At 34.8% G+C, this 22181-nt stretch overlaps 3 protein-coding genes, 1 long non-coding RNA gene and 1 pseudogene across 4 annotated transcripts; 3 read left to right on the top strand and 2 right to left on the bottom strand.

The window, feature by feature from the left end:
- Positions 1-9004: 9004 nt before the first annotated feature.
- On the bottom strand, positions 9005-9747 carry LOC147932905 (uncharacterized; annotated as a pseudogene).
- Positions 9748-10767: 1020 nt separating this feature from the next.
- On the top strand, positions 10768-11938 carry LOC147932904 (uncharacterized). Its single transcript, XR_015575032.1, has 2 exons — positions 10768-10850; positions 11628-11938. It is a non-coding gene; the product is annotated as an uncharacterized LOC147932904 (long non-coding RNA).
- Positions 11939-14061: 2123 nt separating this feature from the next.
- Positions 14062-16071, bottom strand: LOC104733044 (UDP-glycosyltransferase 76E7). Its single transcript, XM_010452663.3, has 2 exons — positions 15403-16071; positions 14062-15329 (listed from the first exon to the last, which is right to left on the bottom strand). Exons 1-2 carry the CDS (start codon positions 15884-15886, stop codon positions 14461-14463), a joined length of 1353 nt encoding a protein of 450 aa, XP_010450965.2. The 5' UTR covers positions 15887-16071; the 3' UTR covers positions 14062-14460.
- Positions 16072-17915: 1844 nt separating this feature from the next.
- Positions 17916-18665, top strand: LOC147932903 (uncharacterized). Its single transcript, XM_087477222.1, has one exon. It carries the CDS (start codon positions 17916-17918, stop codon positions 18663-18665), a length of 750 nt encoding a protein of 249 aa, XP_087333348.1.
- Positions 18666-19660: 995 nt separating this feature from the next.
- On the top strand, positions 19661-21148 carry LOC104733046 (E3 ubiquitin-protein ligase SINA-like 10). Its single transcript, XM_010452664.3, has 2 exons — positions 19661-20206; positions 20407-21148. Exons 1-2 carry the CDS (start codon positions 19850-19852, stop codon positions 21082-21084), a joined length of 1035 nt encoding a protein of 344 aa, XP_010450966.2. The 5' UTR covers positions 19661-19849; the 3' UTR covers positions 21085-21148.
- Positions 21149-22181: the final 1033 nt, after the last annotated feature.

The following is a 22181-nucleotide window of genomic DNA, read 5'->3' as shown; positions in this document are numbered from 1 at the left end:
CTTAACCAACCCTTCTTTCACGCCATGTTTATTCTTGTGTGTGTGAGGCCTATTTTTGGGATTGAGCTTGGTAGAAAGTGTTAGGTTTGAACTGACAAGAGTAAGACCTTGTGTAGTTCTAGTTTGCATTTTTCAAACTAGATAGGACTAGGTGGTTCACTTGTTGGGTTTGGGACTTGGCTGTTTTGAAAAGAAAAGAGGAAAAATAGAAAGAAAAAGGGTAGAGTCTTTAAGAGGAGAATGTGTTTAAGCAAAGTCTAGTGAAAGGATGCGAAGTAAAAATTGTTGAAGATGGTTCTAGTTAAAGAAAAAAAAAGTCTAGCAAAATGCTTGTATGTCTTAAGAATAAGAAGAAAAGAGGACCATAGCAAATAAGTAAGAATCCCCCATCCCACTAGAAAGATCAAATAAGAAACCTCTCCTAATACTTGAAAACCAAAAGAGAAAAGGGTGAAAGAAAAAGAAGAAGTTAAAGGGTAGCACTAGGATCATTTGGGTTTAGATTGATAGGATAAATACTTTGGGTGCCTTTGGGTAGACAAGGTTTTGTTCTTGTATGTGTCTAAGTATTCTTACCTTTAGCATTCTTCTAAAGCTCAATCCATTTTATGAGAAAACCTTTATATTGACAAGCCTCACTCTAAAAAGAGACCATCATTGTCTCAAAACCCTTACCTCCAAGCCAAATGAGTTTAAGCATTGCATAGAATTGATTCATGTTCTTGATTAATGAATGTTAAAGGAAATGGTTGATTTGAATGCATGTGGATATCCTAGGCTCAAATCAGTAAAGGTTGTGATATGCTTGTCTAAAGTCTTTAAGTACATCTCATTCAACTTGCATCATAGTACTAGTAACTTGGACATTGATTCTAGATGGTCTATTTGCAAGCTTTAGGAGCTGAGATCCCATTTTCAAACCTCACATACCTTCTTATGTCTTGTTTATTTGCTTGAGGGCAAGCAAAGACTAAGTTTGGGGGTGTTGCTGTTCATATATTTTACCAAGTTTTCCCTTATTATATTCACATCTTTTGCATCTTTTGCTAGCCATTTCCACCATTATTGCATAGCTTTAGGACTAATCATGCATTAGAATTAGTTGCATTGCATTTGCATCTTTTCATGCATAATCAGGTGATTTTGGAGCTTAAGGAGCATGGAAGCAATGCTGAGGAGAAGTGAAGCAATCATGAAGGGAAAGCAAGAGAGTTAAGGCTGAAGAACCAAGGTCCGGAGTCCAACTCGACCGCACACTCGACCAGACACTCGACCGTGTGCTGAGGAGGACTCGACCGAGTGGAGGATGCACGAGCGAAGCCAGCTCGACCTGCCACTCGACCGAGCACAGGTCGAGTTGACCGAGCCGTTGACTATTTTGTCTTTTAGTATTTTTAGGGCTTCCACTCCCTCTCCTATAAAAAGCCTTGTACCTGCAGCCACCAAAAGAGTCCAGCTTTTTAGATATTCTCTAAACCTAGTTTTTACCCTTTTGGGAATTATTTCTTTTGCACTTTTATTTTTCTTAGATCTTGTACTTGTTTTTAAGGAGAAAAGACTAAATTCTTCAATATTGTTGGTTCCATAACTTTCTTAATATTGAGAATTCGAGTTTGATTCTTTCTCCAATATTGTAGATCTTTGTTTCATCTTTCTAATGATGCAAGTTTCGTATTTTTCTGGGTTTTTGACTTTGTTCATCATGTGTTCTTGTGAGTAGTTCTCTAGGATCTTGAGGATGGGTTAGGCTGGATTGATCTTGTGGCTTGTTGCTTTGGTCAAGCTTGATTGTTGTAGATCTCTTCTAGGCTAGATGTTCTTAATGCTGATCCTATATCTAAGAAGGTAGGGTTTGATTTCAAGCATCTTAGCATCACACCAATGTTTAAGAAGCATAGATAAGGCTAGATCTAGAGCTTACCATTAGGCTTGCTAAGAGATTAGAGGTCTTGTTTGGTTTGAGATGTATTGCTTAATGCCTGCTTGTGTAGATTCTTTACTTTGTGAGAACAAGTCTAGAGATGCATAGGTTTGATTGTTTCTTGCCATGAGAGTGGAGGAAACTTGTCTTAGATTTATATGTCTAGAGATTAGCTCAAAGTTTGCTTGAGATTTGTTGACCAAGTTAGATAACCACAATGATTAGTTCAGCCCATGAATCCCTCTTCAAGGCCTTCTTTGTTTATTGATTTTTTAGTCTTAATCCTGTTGCTTGCTTGTTGTTTGATTCGTTTTTGCATTGCTATGTTTTTATTGTGTTGCTCTATTTTTGCGTTTAGTCCAGCTCAACCCTGCACTCGATCTACACTCGATCGAGTGCTTGCTCGAGTTCTTCCCCAGAACTTTGGTTTATGATTTGTAGTTGTCCTGTCTTAACTCTAGTCTCATTCTATTTGCATTTCTGTTGCATTTACTTATTGTCCTATTCATTATTGTCTTGCGATTGTTCATTATTGTAGTTTCTATTTCTGTTCTAGCTTCATATTAGTCATAATCATTCTGTTCCATTTACATTTAGCATCTAGTTCTTGTAGTTTACTTTCTGCATTTTGCATTTTCATCATAGGATTGTTAGTGACAAACAACCCTTACATTTGGCTTGACTTAGTCTCATATGCATGTCTTGATTGTTCACAAACACTCAGATAGGATTGACACCTCTTATGCTGCAACTGCATAAGGCGAATTGAAACACCTTACCATCCATTCATTCATATCTCACCATTGCATACATTCATCATCATTCACCACCCAAATAAAAACCTTGTTTCAATTACCAGAAAGCCTTTCTCCACACCTTTTACTTACGAACCTATGATCACTCCTGGTTCCTCTCCTTCGACTTTCATTTCCCTAAGACAATACCAGGATGGTTCTACGAATGGTGGTACTGGTTTGGCCCAACCGATGACATATATCCTCCTCAAATACCCAAGGTTTCACTACCCTACTACATTAAACACGAAAAGCACCAACTCATCGGCCCTCTACCAAAGATAGCTTTCCACATAGATATGGGAATACCCTGGATACTATCTTGGCACTACAACCTTCTACCCATCGTACCGGAGATGCCATATTCACTAGTCCGAGAATGCAGAATCAAATGGTGGGACAAGTACAACCTCGACCGCTGCTCTTTATCCAACTTGGAGAAATGGATCCAGACACATCAACAAATTAAGCAATCCATCGCTATAGTATCTCAAGCATTACCACCTATTCAAACGAAAACTTCGCCTTGCAAACCACCAAGTCCTACAGAATCAACAACTTCCTCCAGATCCAAGAAAAGTAAAGGCAAAGAAAAACTCAAGAAACTCCTCGAGACAATTGTGATGCAAATATCCTCCTCATACGACGAAGATGATGTAACGCAAGACAACAATACGCAAGACGACGATCCATTCTAAAACATGATTATCTGAAAAAAAAAAAAAAAAAAAAAAAAAAAAAAAAAAAAAAAAAAAAAAAAACGTGAAAGTATGCTGCTACAGCTCTTTTAAAATATTTTTAAGTTGATAAATCATGCTTGTAATGTATATATATTTACTATATTATGTGCTTGTAATATAAATACATATATTTAATATATAATCTTGTAGAAGAAAGAAGCAACCTCTTCCACCGACTCCATCAAGACTCCATTTTCCAAGGCAAGATGAAGACAAAAACCCAATTATGCAACAGCTCAACTATCAATACAAGACTTCAAGATCAAGAAATGAAGACTTCAAGACTATGCAACAAGACAAAGACTTCAATCAATAAAGGATTAGTCATCTCTCGCAATCCCAAAAATAGGACACGTCTACAACAACTTACGCAACTTCATACATCTTTGTATAAATAAGGAAGTGAGAGTAATAGGAGAGGGCAGAGTGTTTTTAGCGATCATTCACAAATTCCCTATACATCCTACTCTCTAGTTTTCATAAGTTTGTTTTCAAAGTTTGTACCTTTACTCTTGTATTTAAATCAAGTTTAAATAAAGTAAGTTTTAATCATCCCTCTTGTCTTTATTTTAAGTTAATCGTTTTATCTATAAACTTGGTTTTCTATAATTATACAACAATCTAAAATATATAATCTATATATTTTATCCTGGGTTTGTTTAAGAACGTATGGTATTAGAGCCATACGTTCCAGCATGTATGTACCAACGATTAGTGATAGGTCTCAATTAGAGTTTCAAGAACAATGGACGCATAGTTTATTAAAGCTCATACAAAGGTTTAGAACTATTGAATCATAGGAAAATAAAGAAAAACACCCGAAAGATAAACACCAGAAAGACAAATCCTAATCAAAGCTCAATAATATCTCATTGAAATAAAAACATAAAACCAAAAACTAAAAACCAGAAACCAAAAACCCTTCTCCAAAACCGATTTAAACCTTGTACCAAGCTAGCTCTAGAGAGAAGGATTGTCACATCACATATAAACTACCCAAGGAAACTAATCCCAACCAATGTGGGATTTCTAATAGCATCTCGAGATATGCGGGTGGGAAACGGTCTAACGGAAACTGCTCAAGTCCAACATCTCGAAAATACAACAAAACATGCCTTTTATATGGCCAAATAGGTGGCCACATCACATATAAACTACCAAAGGAAACTAATCTCAACCGATGTGGAATATTCTAAAAGAAAATTTCATCAAACACTCCAAAAAAAAAATTTCTCTCACGGTTTGGCAAAGTGAAAGAGAGTTTCCACGGATTAGCCACCTCATAAAAAAGACAACTATACCCTTGTAACTGACCAATTACAACCCAACCGATGCACTGTTACAGTTAATTAAAAATATTCATTTAATAACCAACCATTGCATTGTTTAATTAATTTAAAATTAATTTAATAACCAACCATTGCATTGTTTAATTAATTTAAAAAGTTTAAAAAGTTAAACTAAAAAGTAAATCTTTGTTTCGGTAGAAACGAAGAAAAGAAGGAGAGAGTGTAGGCGACAATTTTGGTTGTTTGATTTGGGTTGTAGAACTCTGGCGAGAAGAAACTGGCGATTTGAGCTAGTAGAATTCTTGTGAGAATAAGGTGTGTAGATCTCCGAGAAGAAGAAGAAGAGGAGGAAGACATTATGAAGGTACTCCACGAAGAAGAACTCCGGGGAGTAGCTTCACTGGGTATTCGATTTCCAGTGAAGATTAAGAAGGTAATTTTAAATTTATTTGTTATATGGGTAAGTGATTGGATTGACTTTCCCATTTGATTGAACGAAGATTGCAACCGAAATCCTACATTTGTGAGATAGGTTTATCGAATAAAGCAATTTGGGAATTGATTTGATTCCAAAGGTTTTTAAATTTTATGATTAATTATGTATTTGCAGCGGGGAAAGAAAGTAGAACCCTAGTTGTGTACAAGTGTTTTACAATTTGTGTACCCTAAATGTGAAATTTGGTACACACTATATTTTTCATTGTTGTTGTGTATGTATAGAATAATATGTTTGATGCTATGTACGTAATTTTTTTATTCGATGTTATGTACCTATATTGGATATGAGAAATTTGGGACACATTCATTGTTGTTGTGTATGTACATTGTTAGTAAATTCGATGGTTTGAGAATCTGTTTTATTTTTGTTGTGTACGTATAATTGCAATTGTTATAGTTTTGTTTGATAAAAATGTAGTACAATTCATTCATATGTTGCAGGAATTGGTAGGATGGAACCGGAAGAAGAAAAGAATATATCTCGAAGGAGATTGGATTTACCGAGAAGGTTATTTGCGACCATAACCCCTAATTAAGATCAACGCATATTCTAAACCGGAGTATCTTCCTATAATAGCAAAAGTGCTGAAGGGAACAAAGGAAATGGAAAATCTGTTAAAGTCTCCATTTGGGCAGCTTTTTCGCATCCCTCGGAACAAGTCTTCATTTTCAAGGAAGCTTATTCATGGATTAGTTTTCCGTCAGTTGGTGACCAAAAAATGGCATGAGATGTGGATGTTTTTTGGTGGTCATCCAATAAAGTTTGGATTAACAGAATTCGCTATGATAACAGGTCTCAAATGTGGAAAGTATCCAAAAAAGAGAGATGTGAAAGCAGTGGCTAAAAAGGAAAGAGGATGTTAGACTGTTTGGGATACACTATTCGGAAAAAATAAGGAACCAACAATCTCCGAGTTGGTTCAGAAGTTGGAGACTGATAGATGGAAATGTGGAAGAAATTAGCTTTATCGTTAATAATAATAGTAGATGGTGTCCTCACTTGCTTTACTAAGCTAGTCAAACCTTGTTCCAAAACAGTGGAGATGACCAAGATTATTGATTTTTTTCTTCAAATACCCATGGGGAAGGATGTCATTTTATCGGACGTTGGAGACTATTACAGGGTTCAGTTTTCCGGCAGACGTTGACACTACAATGAAAAGTTGCAAGCGACGGTCATTAGTTGTTCATGGATTTCCTCTTGCCCTCCAGCTGCTGGTATTTCAGACTGTCCCATCACTTGCAAAATTAATACCAGCTGACAAAGACGATCATGCATTCACTAAAAGATCAATTCATAATCTGGCAAATATGCGCCCAATCCGAACAGCAAGCATCTTCGCATGTGAGGCCGCTAAAGAGGTATGTCCATTAGCACTGAAGTGTATATATGTATGTGGATGATAGAAAAGTTAAAATTATCTAATATGTGTATATTTACTTAATACATGTATCATTTTCTAGGTGGTTATTACCCGTATTGTTTAACCAGAGGAGCATAGTTCTCGTGGATCCTTGTTATGGCATGATGAGGTGGAAGACCATCAAATTGAGAACATTTAAAATCTCATTAATGCTGGCCACAAATGGGATGAGGCAACATGGGTGGGAGGTGATGATGAGTGCCCAAAACTTGTTCGACCTGGAGAGAAAGGTATATTGACAATTGTGTTAAGGTTTGATACCAAACCCTACAAGCGTTCTCGTCAAATTCATCCCTGTTTCTATGAAACCACTCTTTGTATTGATAGAAGCGGTCAACAGCATCGACATGAACACTGTCTCACTCGCTCAGTTTGTCACATGGCCTCACTTCATCCAACTGGAGTCCAAGTTTATGGCGTATTTTGAACTTCTCCTGCAAAGGGGAAACATCGTGGCGATGTACCTTGAAGGCATAAGTGCCTTTAACTTTCCAACTGTTGGTGAAGGTATGGCACTGATTCGTTAAGTTGCACATATTGATCCATATGTGAACTTCACCAATGTTTTGTTTGCAACATGCACCGGTAATGGCGTCGAGGCTGATACATTTGCAAATATGTTATGGGAGAAGCTCCCTCAGTTGAACAACGCAGTCGAAATGGCTGACCAGGTCATGTTCCATATAACCAACCTTCACCTCCGAGGACCCCCTGATGGGAACGAGCTTGGAGATTTGTCCAACCACCCCCATGTGGTACGCGTTGCATGTATGTCAATGGGTGTAAAACCTGTTTTTTCTACTGGTATGCACATGAGATGTGCATGTGTTTATAAGGTGAACTTTTGATGTTTGGGCGGCTGAAGCATAAAATTTTCTCCTTACATGGTCTATGCTTTATAATTTTATGTTAGTGCTTTATATGTTAAGATGAAACTATGTTGCTTTGTATGGGAAAAGGGCCATTTCTGATCTGTACAATGTCAAAAGTGTCAATTTATACTTGTACAAACTCTCAATGCTAATTTCTACCTATACTCAAATAAAATTCAAATTTCATACCCAATTATAAAAAAGTGCCGATTTCAAAGTCAAAATCAAGAGCTGACACAGATGACACGTAGTAGATGAAGTGGCATGGTATATTAAAACGACGTCGTTTTGATGCTGTAATTTCGTTTTACAAAACAAAGAAAGCAAGACCCCAGACTCGAACCGGGTCCATCCAAGATTTTATCAAAGCTTTAACCATATGATCCAACAGCCTCATTCAGTATACTTGGGAACATTAATAATTATATCCTATCCACCCCCGAGAATCTCCCTCCTCTTCCTCTTCTTCTCTTCCTTGACATCGTTAATGGCATCATAATTTTGCCTTACTCATTCCTTAATTTTTACTGGAAAACAAAAACCCTAGTGATGATGATTGTGATCAAAGAGGAACATAGAATCTCCAAAATTCAAAATTTTAAAAGAATCAAAAAGTTAAAAAATCAAATCTTGGGAAATATAGATGTAATCAATTAGCAATTGGACCAACAGAGGCGGATCTAGATGGAGAATAAACCACGACGGAGCAGCCATTAATGATGCCAAGAAAGAGAAGAAGAGGAAGAGGAGATAGATTCTCACGGGCGGATATGATTATAAACAATAAAGTTCCCTAATATTTTGAATAAAGCTGCTGGATCATATGGTTAAAGCTTTGATTCATTCTTTGACGGACCCGGGTTCAAATCTAGAGTCTTACATTTTTTTTTTAAAACGAAATTACAGCATCAAAACGACGTCGTTTTAATTTACGATGCCACTTCATCTAATACGTGTCTTCTGAGTCAGCGCTTGACTAATATTTATTAATTTTGACTTTGAAATCGGCACTTTTTTATAATTGGGTATTGAATTTTATTTGAGTATAGGTAGAAATTGGCACCGAGAGTTTGTACATGTATAAATTGACACTTTTGAGATTGTACTGGTCAGAATGGCCTTTTTCCCTGCTTTGTATTATGGACTTTCTTATATAATGAAACCAATGTGTTATATTTAATGAACTCTAATTAATGTTTCCAATAACATTTCTTATCATATGTACGATGCAGCCAATATATTAATGTACGTGGAATAATTTCTACGTACGTACACAATAATATGAAAATATTCATACATAACATTACTGACTTGAGTATACGTACACCGGATGCAAAGAACCGTACATTAAAAAAAATATACATAACATTCATCTTATATAGTATACAAAGTAATGAGATACACAACATACACAGTACTAGCAAAATACATCGTACATTAGTCCGTAGACAGGAGTACTAGGGTATTTAAATCAAATTTTTGCAAATCTTCCTGTTATGGCTGGAGATTCTACATCTGGTAAAATTATTTGGTAGAGGTCATTTTTTTCTTTTTTCAGGTAATAATAATTGGAAAAGTTCTTCTTCAGATCAACTATATATAATTTCAAAAAATATAATCGAAATCTCAAATTTAGAAACAATAACTACTAACCCTGTTTTCTCCTTTGACAGTATCCTCTTTGAAGTTGCCCTTCATGGTGGTCGTCTACTATGTAGAGGGAAAAAATTAACTTCCGAGTCACCAACTGGTATTTCGACGTCGTTTGGATCCTCAATAGGTAAAACTTGTTCTTGATAAGAATCTGTAAACGTGTTTAGTATATACCACCTAGAAGCCACAGACTTTCGATTTATACCAAAATGAATTGCAGCCGCTAAACCGTGTTCACATGGAATTCCTAACCTTGTGTACACAAGAAAGGTACACGTACATTGGTGGAGAACAACATGGAAATACTCTCCTGAATTGCTAGTCACTTGGTAACTCCATGGTCAAGACATAACACCTAAAAACTTCCTAGATTCAGGAAGATCTTGCAAAATCCGGTCATCAACTTCAGGAGTTACCAAAGACTTACACTTGGCAGCTTTTTTCCTCCTTTCTCAAAACCATCGCACCTCACTAATGAACTCCAACATGTAGACAATCGGATATGTTTTCGCTTTGTGAGGACATTATTCAAAGACTCACAAGTGTTGCTTGACATTATATTATATCTCTCCCCCTTACAATATGCTCTTGTCAAATGCTCCATCCCAATATCCTCTAAATATTTTGCGCATTCTACTGTATCAACTAGCCTATAGTCGACCAAGGTTACTCAAACAGAAACAAACGTAACCATATCGGTTTCGTTTAGGTTGCATGACATCACTTGAAGTGTATAAGTGTCCAAAATTTTAGAGGTGGCTAAAAGGTGAAAAGTGTTTTTTAGTTTGACCTAAAGTGGTTAAATAACTCCTGCTATGGATAAGGTATGGAAATTACCCATAACTCTCTAAAGATGTGGGTGGGAAACGATCCAACGAAGAACTGCTCAAGCCCAACATCTCGGAAATACAATCAGACATACCACTTATATACATCGATGAGAAATCATTTTTATGAGAATTTGCTTGTTGGGCAAACCATGGACTCTAATATCAATGTGGCCTAACTAATTCTATAAACTAGCTCTTCATAAAAAGTTGCTACATCACCTATAAACTACCCAAAAAAAAAAACTAATCCCAACTAATGTAGGATGTTCTAATAGGTTCAGCTTTCGAACTGTTGAACAAATTCATGACTCTTGATCAAACTAAAAAATCCCCAAATTTTTATTAGGGTTCGTGTTTGATTCAAATCATTTTCTCTTTGACGTCAACGGGTTTAGTGGATCTATATGCTCGAAACAGCCCATATAAAACTCAATAAGATACAATTGGCCCGCTAGTTTTTAACTTGAACATCACTTAATTTGAAAAAGAAAAACAAATCCTATATATAATAGCGCAGTTTTCTCTCATTTGAGAATGTCTACCTTAGCATTGATTGTTTGGCCAAATTCACCTCAGCAACGATATGCACTATATATAATAGCGCAGTTTTCCTACATGGGCCAAAAAAAACAAACGATAGTGGATCTACTATATGCTCGAAACAGCCCATTTAAAAGTCCATATCGTTTGTTTTTTTTGGCCCATGTAGGAAAAAGACAAAAGATTATTCCTTCCACTCACCTCTGTTTTTTTTTTGTCCATTGGCCGTTGTTTGAGATTCTCAACAAAGAAGATGAATCATCAACACTCAATCAACAGTTATTCACAAGTAAGATTCTTAAACTCATGTATTCAGTCCTTATTTAAACTCCACTACTTGACTCTCATATCGTATTTGTGATTTAACTTCTCCTCTACTGAAACGGAAATTGGAATTAATCATTCTCAGTCCAATATATGTCGATTAGCCTTTCTATGAACTACTATAAATCACCTAACACCACCCAAGAACACGAATTCATCCTTCTACCTTGAGTAAACACACTGAAACTTCATTTTGAGAAATGGTATGAACTTGATGTTGTTGCGATTCCTGCTGAAGGAGCAAACTATGTAAGCTTCGATGGCTTACTTCTTGGTTGTTCTTCTCAACAAGTTATTGGTCGTATTCTTTTTTTTTGGGATTGTAATCGTCTGACATCATCACCTCAGCAACATGTAAACCATGAATTTCGTCTCAAATTTTAATTTTTTTGGTGTCTGTTTTTGTGAATCTCATATAGACCTATTTCTTCTCTGACGTGGCCTATATAGCACATGTATTGAGATAATGTTTGTGGAAAAGGTCGTTAAAGCCATGTCTCCATGGTTGGTGAATTTTGGTTTATAGTGCAGGCTTTTTGATGAAGGAACTTGAGTATTGTTGTAAGAATCCTAAATTAGGTATTTGACTTTCAACTGTTTGGAACTTGGAACGGTGATATGTTTTTGTTCTAAACAACATTATTTAGTTGATAAGATTTTCACACTTGTGTTTAGCTTCTGGGACTTGCTTTAGACGTGTAAATCTCTTATGATAATTTTTAATTTATTTAATTCATTTCAGTACCCTATGCCGATGAAGAAGGAGACTCAAGGAAAAACCGATGTTTTTATCAGTAGCTGGTTGAAGTCTCAGCAACATGACAACTGACAAGGTATCACCATTTGTCATGTTTTGGATGCATATTGTAGTGTTGCAGTTCTTATATTCTGTTGATTGATATGGAACCAGTTTATAATGAATTTGACTCTTGTAATTTAATTTGATATCACAAGCTTACAACTTTGCAAGTTTAATTGAACAGCTTTAGGTTTATACACATGTAATTAAGACGTGAACATGTTGTTTCAAGGAACACGAGATATTTTATCTAAGTTTTGTGTGATGTCAATAGATAAATTCTTCGAGTGAATATGTTTTACCAAGACAAAAAAAATTGATACTTGAGGTAACTTTCACAGTTTTATTCTCCAGTAAAAAAATAAGCATGTCAACTATGCTTCATAACCTTTTCGATAAGTCATTTTGTTTGGTTCATCAATGAATAATATACAAGTACATGAGTAAAGAAACTATGTGGCCAAACAAAGAGAGTTATTGCTTGCTTTTGGTTTAGTTTTATAAATGTCTTTCACGAAAAAATATTGGATGTTGAACAAAGAAGATTGGTATGAGGTATCTCAGGAGAAAGATTGATAAATAAATAAAATAAATGAACTAAACAAAAGAGAGTAATGAATTTGGTCAATAAGCACCACCAGTGACAAAACAGAGAGGTAAACAAACAAATAAGTGATGAAGATGATTTACAGTACTTCGCTTTCGTCTTTGATTCTTAATGAGGACTTCATTTCGTTCAATATCCCAGGCATATTACTCTCTTCACTAGCTAACATAGCAAAAAAACTCCCATATGCACCGCACTACATAGATTAAAAAATAATAGAGACAGTTAGAAGATAAATGACAAGATGAATGAGAAATACTATAAAGACTAATACCAAGAAAAAATAAATTTTGATTTTTAAATGAAAATTACTGTGGATAACTTCCTATACAGAAAAAAAAAAAACAATAAACAACTAAATTAATAGTGTCATATATAGTAGAACCTCTATAAATTAATACTCTTTAAATTAGTATTCGCTATAAATAATAAATTCTTCCGGTTCTGAGTTGGGCCAGTGTAAAAAATGACACATTTCGATAAATTAATAAGACAATAATTTTTTTGGAAATCCTATGTAAAAATATGGTCTCATCAATATCATAAATTAATAATCAAATAATATATATATATATATATATATCTAAGAAAATCTTGTGAAATATGACTCTATTAATGTTTGTATATTCTTGAATTTGCATTTTTATTGTAGCTAATCTCTAATCTTTTTCATTGTCGTCTTTTCAAATCGCATCCAAAAATTGTGGAGAGTCTTAAATGCGATAATTGCTTCTTTACATGTAATTGGTTCTAAAATTACCTCAAGATCTTCTTTGACTTCATCATTACCATGAATGATACTAGTAGCAATTTCTTCTAAACTCTAAACTTCTAACATTTATCATTTTTACCTAAACTCTAAACTTAGCAATTATGATAGCGAAGATTATAAATTAAAAAATTCTTTAAAAATATGAATGATAACAAAAGTATCTTATTGTAAATAAAATTTTCAAAATTATGAAAATTAAAAATCTGTTCATAAATTAATCGATAAATTAATAATTATTAATTTATGTATAAATTAATAAAATTTCATGGTCCCGACCTTATTAATTGTGGCTTCGATAGGTTTTCTTTTAATTTGGATATGCTATTTTGGCGTCAATCTTTTAGATAGAAGTTTTACTGTAGGTTTTTTTTTTAAAATTACAATGTTAAATACAACATCATGGTAGTTTTTCTACTTGCATACTAAAGTAACTAAAAAGAATTAAAAACTAAGTTAAATATTTTTAAAAAAAATATTGATATCTAAGAACCATTGTATTTTTGCTTTAATCATTTGTACCACATAACTTCTAGCTCGATTTCCCGCAAAAGGTCAATAAATCAAAGTGTTTCCTTTTAAACCTCTAACTCAATATATTGATTTCAAAAGGAGTTTACAAAGATACAACTTAGTTCGTACACATTGAATTTAAGAAACGATTTATCGAAATAATATATTTTGATGAATCAAAGAGTTTTTCACGGCAAAATAATATGCAAACGATTATATTCAATAATTTTAACATACATGGTGATACATTAGCTACATGATAACTTAAAATATATGCCATTAAAAATTAAATGTATATTTATGTTAAATATGTAGTCACATGAATAATTGTTTCTAAAATAAAAACAAACTAAACTATTAAGTTAAAGAGATATTTTTTTTAAAAAAAAGTCAAATATTAAGTTAAAGAGATGAAAATATCATTTACCTATTTTTAAGTTTAATTAATATATTTGTAGTTGCTTTTGGATCTACAGAATAACAAACAGTTTTGTGATGGTATCTTCTTCATATAAAAATAGTAAATAAATCTAATATACCTGCTACCTGGGGATAATCCACTAGTTCTTCTCTAAAACACCACTTAGTCGTCAAACAAAAAACATGAAAGAAAATCAGAAGCAATAAAAAAGAGGCTACAACAGAGTTACTGGAGAGGGGCAAGCCACATGTAGTGAATAGAGTTGGGGGCGGAACCAGTGAGATCATGGAGAGTGAGGGGTGCGAGGTCGTAGAAGCCAAGCCCGATCCAAAACTTCCAAAGTAGACGGATGTAGGCCAGGATAATCAGTAGCGGAGACGCAAAAAGCCTTATTTGTGCCTAGGAATATGCAGAGGTTGCCACTGTCATGTAGGTCAAATTCCATTGGAACATGAGATTCATAAGTTCACAAAGTGTTGATGAAGTCATTAAGTGAGTTGTGTGAAGAGCCTGCAGCTAAAACAGAGGCTTTGAGTTTCTCTTTCAAACTTAGTGCTCTTCGCTTCATCTCAATACCTTCATCATCAACCATTAACCTCTTCACAGCTCTCTCGACCGCTCCTCTCTCTAGCTCACCTTCCACTTGAATCCCTACTTTCCACACACATTCCAAGTACCTTGCATTCCCCTTTTGATCAGCAGTGAAAGGCCTACATATCATTGGAACTCCTTCACCAAGGCTTTCTAGAGTCGAGTTCCATCCACAATGGCTCCAAAACGCTCCAACCGCAGAATGTGCAAGCACTTGCTTCTGCGGTGCCCATTTCACAATGTAACCTCGATCCAATGTTATCATCTTACTAAACAACTCTTCCTCAGACATTTCAGAACCACGTATGGATCCTGGTCGGATCACCCACAAGAAGTTTTGGTTACTACTAACCAAACCCGAAGCCATTTCCAACGCTTCTTTAGTTTCCATCGAATTTATGCTTCCCAAACTTATATAAATCACCGAGCTCGACCTTTGTATGTTAAGCCATTCTATGCAGCTCACGTTCTCTTCTAAAAGACTCGTCGGAGGAGCTGTAACCGCCATGTGAAGAGGGCCTATAGGATACACCGGAATTTCTAGTTCTTGTTGAAGCCACTCCAAGGATGACATATCTAAACACCTTACTGTGTTGATTATCACAGAGGAAGCTGTCCCTTTATAACATGTATTCTTAAACAACTCCACTGAATATTCTACTGATGCAAATGCTGAAACTGGCAGGTCTTTGTACCGTATAGGATCTAACTCTGGTACTAGCTCCTCTTCTCGCCCACTGCCTTCTGCAAACCCATACTGTTAAACGCGAACACATGAAAAAAGGCGATTGAAAATAATACTAGAATCATATATTACCTTTAAGTTGAGCCAACCCATCTTTAGCATAGAGTTTGCACACAACGAAGCGACAAACAAAAGCTGATGCACTTGTAGTACTTAAAATAACGTTACGAAGCTTAAACTCTGTAACTGCTGGTTCAACAAAGTACATGAACTCATCGTAGATAACACAAGCGATCTCTTCTTCTTCATTAACCAACAACATACCTAACAACTCCTTAAAGCTAACATGACACTCTTTAGCTAGCTTAACCATAAACCTTCCTGGTCCAAGATTATTAAACTCAGACTCTGGTAAGGTCTCTGGGATGGTGACAAACTGAAAATCAGACAAATCAGTTGAAGGGTTTAAGTAGTTGAACTTGGTTTGAGCAACTGTAATAGCGAAACCTTTAAAGTGAAGTGCTCTCGCGAGTTGCATCATCGGAGTTATATGTCCTTGTGCTGGAGCTGGAACCAACACTACCCTTCTTCTCATCGCAAGATTCTTCTTCTCCATTCCTCGAAATTAGACTAAAAGATCGAACTTTTCAAATTACGTATAGAAATAATTCCAATTCATGACCAAACTGAAAGGATTCTGAATCATGATCAAATCGAAAGTAAGAAGAAAAAAAAGAGTCCCCAAATCGTAGGACTCTTGTTTGATATCATTTTTGGGATGATTGGGGGGATGACTTTTCTTTAGGAATATTTAAAGCTTTGACAGCCAATCAGCTGATTTTACTTTTTTTTTTTTTAAGCTTTCAAAGTCACTTCTTTAAAACAAACAAATCTAAAAATCTTTATTTTCCCCCATTATATTTTTAAGACTCTCTACAAGTTTATATATATTTTAACATATTTTATCTTTATAAATCAATCATTCTCATTTTTTCCTTTATTTTAAGACTACATTTTACTAGTAATTATTATTATATTGTCATCATCATCAAAAATCCATTCTTTTTTTGTCAACTCAAAAATCCATTTTTTATCCTTATAGTTGTATGCTTTTAATTAATTTTCAATAGAAATCACATATTTGACTGATTTACATAACTAAAATAAGATTAGATATCAACGTAAAAAGTTATTTTTGTCACTAAATTTGCTATATGAATTCATTTCTACCATAAATTATATTTATTAATAATAATAATAATAATAATAATAATAATAATAATAATAATAATAATAATAATTATTATTATTATTATAATAATAATAATAATAATAATAATAATAATAATAATAGTAATAAACAAACAACTTTGATGTACATCTTCTAAACTTGTTTATTACCAATCAGATTTTAACAGTTAAAGTTTCTACGACCAAAACATCTAAATTCAAATTCTCTGCAGTCAAAATTTTAAAGTCAAAATCTCTAAAACTAAAAGTAATAATGGTTACCCCATCAATTTTTTTTATTGTTTAAAACTTTAAAATTTGGAATTGAAAAAACTCTATTCTTTGGTTCAATGGACTCAAAACGGGCCATTTGATCTAAACGACATATAATTGGCCAGTTAATCTTAGAATTTGTCTTATTTCGTCATACTGAAATAATATCAAAGGCATGCACATTTGGGTATTCGATTCAGTTCTAGATCTGTTCGCTATTAGGGGTAAAAGAGTTTCATATATATTCGAGTATTCAGAATTTTGGTTTGGATTCGGTTTGTCCAATTTCTTTTGGTTTATTTTCGAATATATGAAATAGTGAATTATTTTTAAAAAGTTAAATTTAAATAATTTTTGATTAAAACTTGACAAATATGTTTTAAAACTTCAGGAAATTTTAGTTAATTTTTTTTGTCAAGAAATAGATAATATCTACGGATTTCTAATTATAATTTTGGTAATTGGATATATCAAATCTAAATATAACTAATATTTTGAATACATGATGACTATATTTTAGTATGTTCTCTCCGTTAGTATTGAAAACTGTGATGTGCGCTAAAGACTAAGGGGGTGTTATTGGTTTGTCAAAATAGAGTTTTAATGACTTTAAATGTTATGTAGAATATGTTGTTTTTCAAATAAGATTTTGTTAAACTCTCTTAAAGTTTAGTATTATTATTAGTATATGATTTGTAAAAATTCATATAAAATCTTAATGAATATGGTGTTATTGGATTAAGAATTAATATTGTGTTATTCAGCTAAAACAAAAGAATTTATAATTGTTAATGAATTAAATTATTGTCTTATTGATTTATGATTTTATATATTTTTCCTTACAAAACAAAATTATAGACAGAATGATTAAAATATTAAGATTGTTTATAAAACTTTACAAAATTATTGGAAAAATAATCGATAAAATTTTAGAAAACTCTATAACAATTCTTAAAGATCTTTCACTTGTTTGATTTTCTATGATTTTATTGAAATCATCAAAATCCCTAAAAAGTAATGATGATAAAAGATAGAACGGATCCCTAAAAATCATCAATTGATATGGCATTATTTTAAATCAGAAAGGTATACGGTCAAATCTGGCTACCGCCAAGCACGTGCTTTAATTAAAGAAGTCGAATATGGACCGACGTGCACGGCTCTTAGGGCACACGCTCGAGGTTCCCTCAAAAATTCAGCATTTTTTCTGGCAAATAGCCTCTGGGTCCCTTCCGGTGATGGAACGTCTGGCTTATAGGGGAGTTCGGTGCGATCCTATCTGTCCAACATGTGGTCTGGCGGGTGAGCCTATTAATCATGTACTTTTTGAGTGTCCTCGATCCCGTCGGATTTGGGAGTTATTTTCACAGGATTTTTGTCGGGAATGTTTTCCCTATAATTCTGTTTTCACGAATTTAGATTTCATTTACTGGAGGGTGTTGTCCCTGTCGTTGGCCTCGGGCTTAAGTTTTACTTTACCGTGGCTTGTTTGGTCAATCTGGAAAGATAGGAATAAGAAAGTTTATCAGGGTACTGAGGCTGAGCCAGTTGAAATTATTAATCAGATGACATCTGATAAGCTGCTTTGGGAGGAGGTCAAATCCTTCAATTCGGATTCTCTACATCCCTCATCTTTGGAGGATCGGGATCCCGGTCCCCGATGTCAGGTCGATGGTTCTTGGAAAGTTTCGGATCCTCTGGAAGGTTTAGGATGGTGGCTTTGTAATGATGAGGATTCAATGATACTTTTAGGCGCACGAAGTCAGCGACGCAGTCCTTCTCCCGTATACTCGGAGCTTCAGGCGTTGATTTGGGCGATGGAGTGCCTAGTGGAGTCAAGGATAGATTGCCAGAATTTCGAGACGGATTGCGCAGAATTAGTGGCAATGTGAAATCTCCTGAAGAATGGCCCGCTTTCTTCAATTTATTAGACGACTTCAGCTTGCTACGTTCATCCTTTCCTTCCTTCAAGCTATCGAGGATTCCGCACACAGATAATGTACAGGCAGATTGCCTTGCCCGATCTTCGAGATCTTTACTTTATGCATCTTCTTTTGTAATCTTTTTTCCTCCGGTTTGGGCAACAAACTCTGGAGTTATCTTCTAATTTAATGTTTGGTTGAAAAAAAAAAAAAAAAAAAAAAAAAAAAAAAGACAGAACGGATTATAACCGGTGTCCGGTGCTATAGTTTTGAAAAATACTTAGGTTCACCCCTGGGGGTGAACCTCTCCATTCACCCCCTCTTCTCTCAGCCAATCAAAATCTTTCATCTAATATTTTATTTAAAAAATAAATCAAAATTAAATTAAAAAGCAAACCAAATTAAGGAAACAAATTCTGTATACTTTTAATTAAGGAAAGTTAAATCTGGCTTGGTTTAGATTTTTAAAATTAGAATAAAATTATATGTCGGTTTGGGTTTACAAATGAAGTGGTTATGGTTTAGATTTTACAATTAAAATGAAATTATATGTCGGTTTGGGTTTACAAATGAGGTGGTTAGGGTTTAGATTTTACAATTATAATGAAATTATATGTCGGTTTGGGTTTACAAATGAGATGGTTAGGATTTAGATTTTACAAGTAGAACAAAATTATATGTCGGTTTGGGTTCACAAATGAGATGTTAGGGTTTATATTTCACAATTAGAACAAAATTATATGTCGGTTTGGGTTCACAAATGAGATGTTTAGGGTTTAGATTTTACAAGTAGAACGAAATTATATATCGGTTTGGGTTCACAAATGAGATGGTTAGAATTTAAATTTTATATGTTTTGGGTTTATTAAAGAGCGGTTTAAGTTTTTTTAATTTTATAATAATGCATACAGATTTTATTTCCTTATTTTATAAGGAGGTGAATGGAGAGGTTCACCCCACCCATGTATAGTTCTATAGTTTTTAGCTGCCAAACGTTTTCCCACCGAATTGAAACCGAATTGTTATAACCGGTTCAATTCGGTTAGGTTTGATTTTGATTTACCAAATTTTAAACCACACATTTACATGTGACCAAAATTATCATCTCTCTCTTAAAAAAATCAATCGTAGATCTGACTTACTCCGATCAGGCGATGGCGAGATTCTCAATTTGCTGCGGAGACGACGGAGAAGGACCAAGCAACAATCATCAATCCCGGAAAAGACAACGACTTCCTTCAATCGATGAAGATGAAGAAAACGTCGAGAGCTCAGACGCCGGAAGTTCCGGTGAAGAAGACGAAGACGAAGAAACACAGAATCGAGGAAGGGGAACGGACTCTGATGACAGCGATCGTGAAATTGTGACAGAGGAGAGACGATTTGGTAAATTCGTAAATAGTCAGAGTTCGTCGTCGAACAAAGATTCGTCTCTTTCTGTAACGTTGTTGGATCCAGATGTTCTCGATTGTCCTATTTGCTGTGAGCCATTGAAGAATCCAATTTTTCAGGTTTTGATTCTTCTTTCTAATTGATGCCTTCTCCAATTTCACCAATCCATTTCTAGGTTTAGAGTCATCACTAGGAAGATGTGAAATTGGGATTTGATACTTGTGTAGGTTAAGGGAATAGATAAGAATGGAAATTTTAACGATACAGGTGCTACTAGAATTTGTCATTGTTTGTAATATGTTTGTGGCTATGTGTTCAGTGTGATAATGGTCATTTGGCTTGTTCTTTGTGCTGCACCAAAGTGAGGAACATATGCCCCTCATGCACATTACCCATCGGTTACGTTCGCTGCAGAGCCATGGAGAAGGTTATAGAATCATCTATAGTCTCATGTCCAAATGCCAGATACGGGTGTAAAGAGAATACTTTCTACGGAAACCGATTTAGCCACGAGAAGTTCTGTGTTTTCACCCCTTGCTCCTGCCCCATACGTGACTGCAACTACACTGGCTATTACAAGGATCTCAACAACCACGTCCGTGCTGAACACAAAGATGACCTGATCTCGTTCATGTGGAATACTCGTTTAACCATTAGCTTGGACCTCAACGAGAAGACCACGATTCTTCAGGAAGAAAACGATGGGCATGTGATTGTAGTTCAAGTTTTCAGGGCGTTGCACGCTGTGTATGTTAGTGTCAGCTGTATTGCACCTTCGGCACCAGGAGTGGGTAAGTTTTCATGCAGTATAGCGAAGATAACCGTTGATAACTTACTGAAGCAAGGATTCATGTTGAAGAACATTCAGAAAGTGAAGAATGAACAGCCCGAAGATGGTTTTATGTTGATTCCTTCATATTTGTTGTCTGGTAATGAGAACTTGAATTTGCAGATTTTGATCGGCCATGGCCATGCCAATGCCATTATTCATTCCTGATTGTGTAAACTAACTTAAGTTGAATCATGAAAGTTATTGTGAATCTAAGACCTTTGTGGAACAACGTTAAATAGTTTCATGTCGAATCTGAAGTGGAACCAATTCTGGCAAGTATAGTCATCAAACCGGACGAACTGGTCTTAAGATACAGATACCATGTTTGACCATAACCCCTACACATTAACACAACACATGTCGCCTGATTTATTAAATCCAAAACAAGAACAATGAATTGGACTTGGTCAGATAAGTCAACAACTCAAATGAAGCAACAAAAAAAATGTATTGTTATGTTTTCGTAAATTTTTTGAACATAACAGAGTTGATTCAGAATAATTTTAAAATGTTAAAATGCTCAGTCTGTTTTTATGAATCTTTCCTAGTTAAATTTACTACAAAGACCATTTTTGAGTTGTCAAATTATTTGCTTTTTGTTTTTTTTAATCTTTGCAATACTAAATTACTTCAATAAATTTTGATTTTATATTTTCACTTTGCCAATTGAACATATAACTTGCTTACATACAGTAAAAACCTAAGAAACAAATGTCTTGTTACTGCTCTTCCCATGGTCACACTAGAGCTGTCAATTGTGTTAGTCGGTATTCACATTGGCCATCCGTACAGACATTCCCTTTCAATGGATTATGATATGGTCAAACGAAAAAAAATACCAAAAACATCAATCTTTTGAGACTTGAAAAACAACACAATTAATTCCAGTCTAGTTTTGTCAGTGAACGTCATGATCTCTCCAACTTACATATAAAATTCAGAAAGTAAAAGAGAAACTGAAGGAGGTAAGTAGTAGACCACATATAAAAAACCCTAATAACCTTTTTCTCCCATGCACTATTATCGAGGTGCCGCTACCATCGAACTTCTCCAACACCGGCAGAGCTTTTGCTCGCCGGCGTCGGGCTATCTCAACCGCTGCTCTTCTCTGTTATTTCCTCTGTTTCTTTAGTTTTATGTTTCAAGTTTTCTTTCCCCATCGCTCTCCCCTTTTGCAACCTTCCCAAATCAGATCCTTTACCTCAGGTCTAGACGAAGGCCTGCCTCAAATCGACTCCAGAGGATGGTTCCGTTGAACCCCA

This window comes from Camelina sativa, chromosome 12 (assembly GCF_030686135.1).
Source record: "Camelina sativa cultivar CO46 ecotype springtype chromosome 12, ASM3068613v1".
NCBI lineage: Eukaryota > Viridiplantae > Streptophyta > Magnoliopsida > Brassicales > Brassicaceae > Camelina > Camelina sativa.
The sequence above is the reverse complement of the archived record's forward strand: the minus strand, read 5'-3'. Positions and strand labels throughout refer to the sequence as shown.

Excerpts from the sequence above, each read along its gene's own strand:
- LOC147932903 (XM_087477222.1), top strand. The coding sequence starts at position 17,916 with ATGGACCGACGTGCACGGCTCTTAGGGCACACGCTCGAGGTTCCCTCA.
- LOC104733044 (XM_010452663.3), bottom strand. The coding sequence starts at position 15,886 with ATGGAGAAGAAGAATCTTGCGATGAGAAGAAGGGTAGTGTTGGTTCCA. Across the intron at positions 15,330-15,402 it reads TGGGTTGGCTCAACTTAAAG|AAGGCAGTGGGCGAGAAGAG; the intron begins GTAATATATGAT and ends ATGGGTTTGCAG.
- LOC104733046 (XM_010452664.3), top strand. The coding sequence starts at position 19,850 with ATGGCGAGATTCTCAATTTGCTGCGGAGACGACGGAGAAGGACCAAGC. Across the intron at positions 20,207-20,406 it reads TGAAGAATCCAATTTTTCAG|TGTGATAATGGTCATTTGGC; the intron begins GTTTTGATTCTT and ends CTATGTGTTCAG.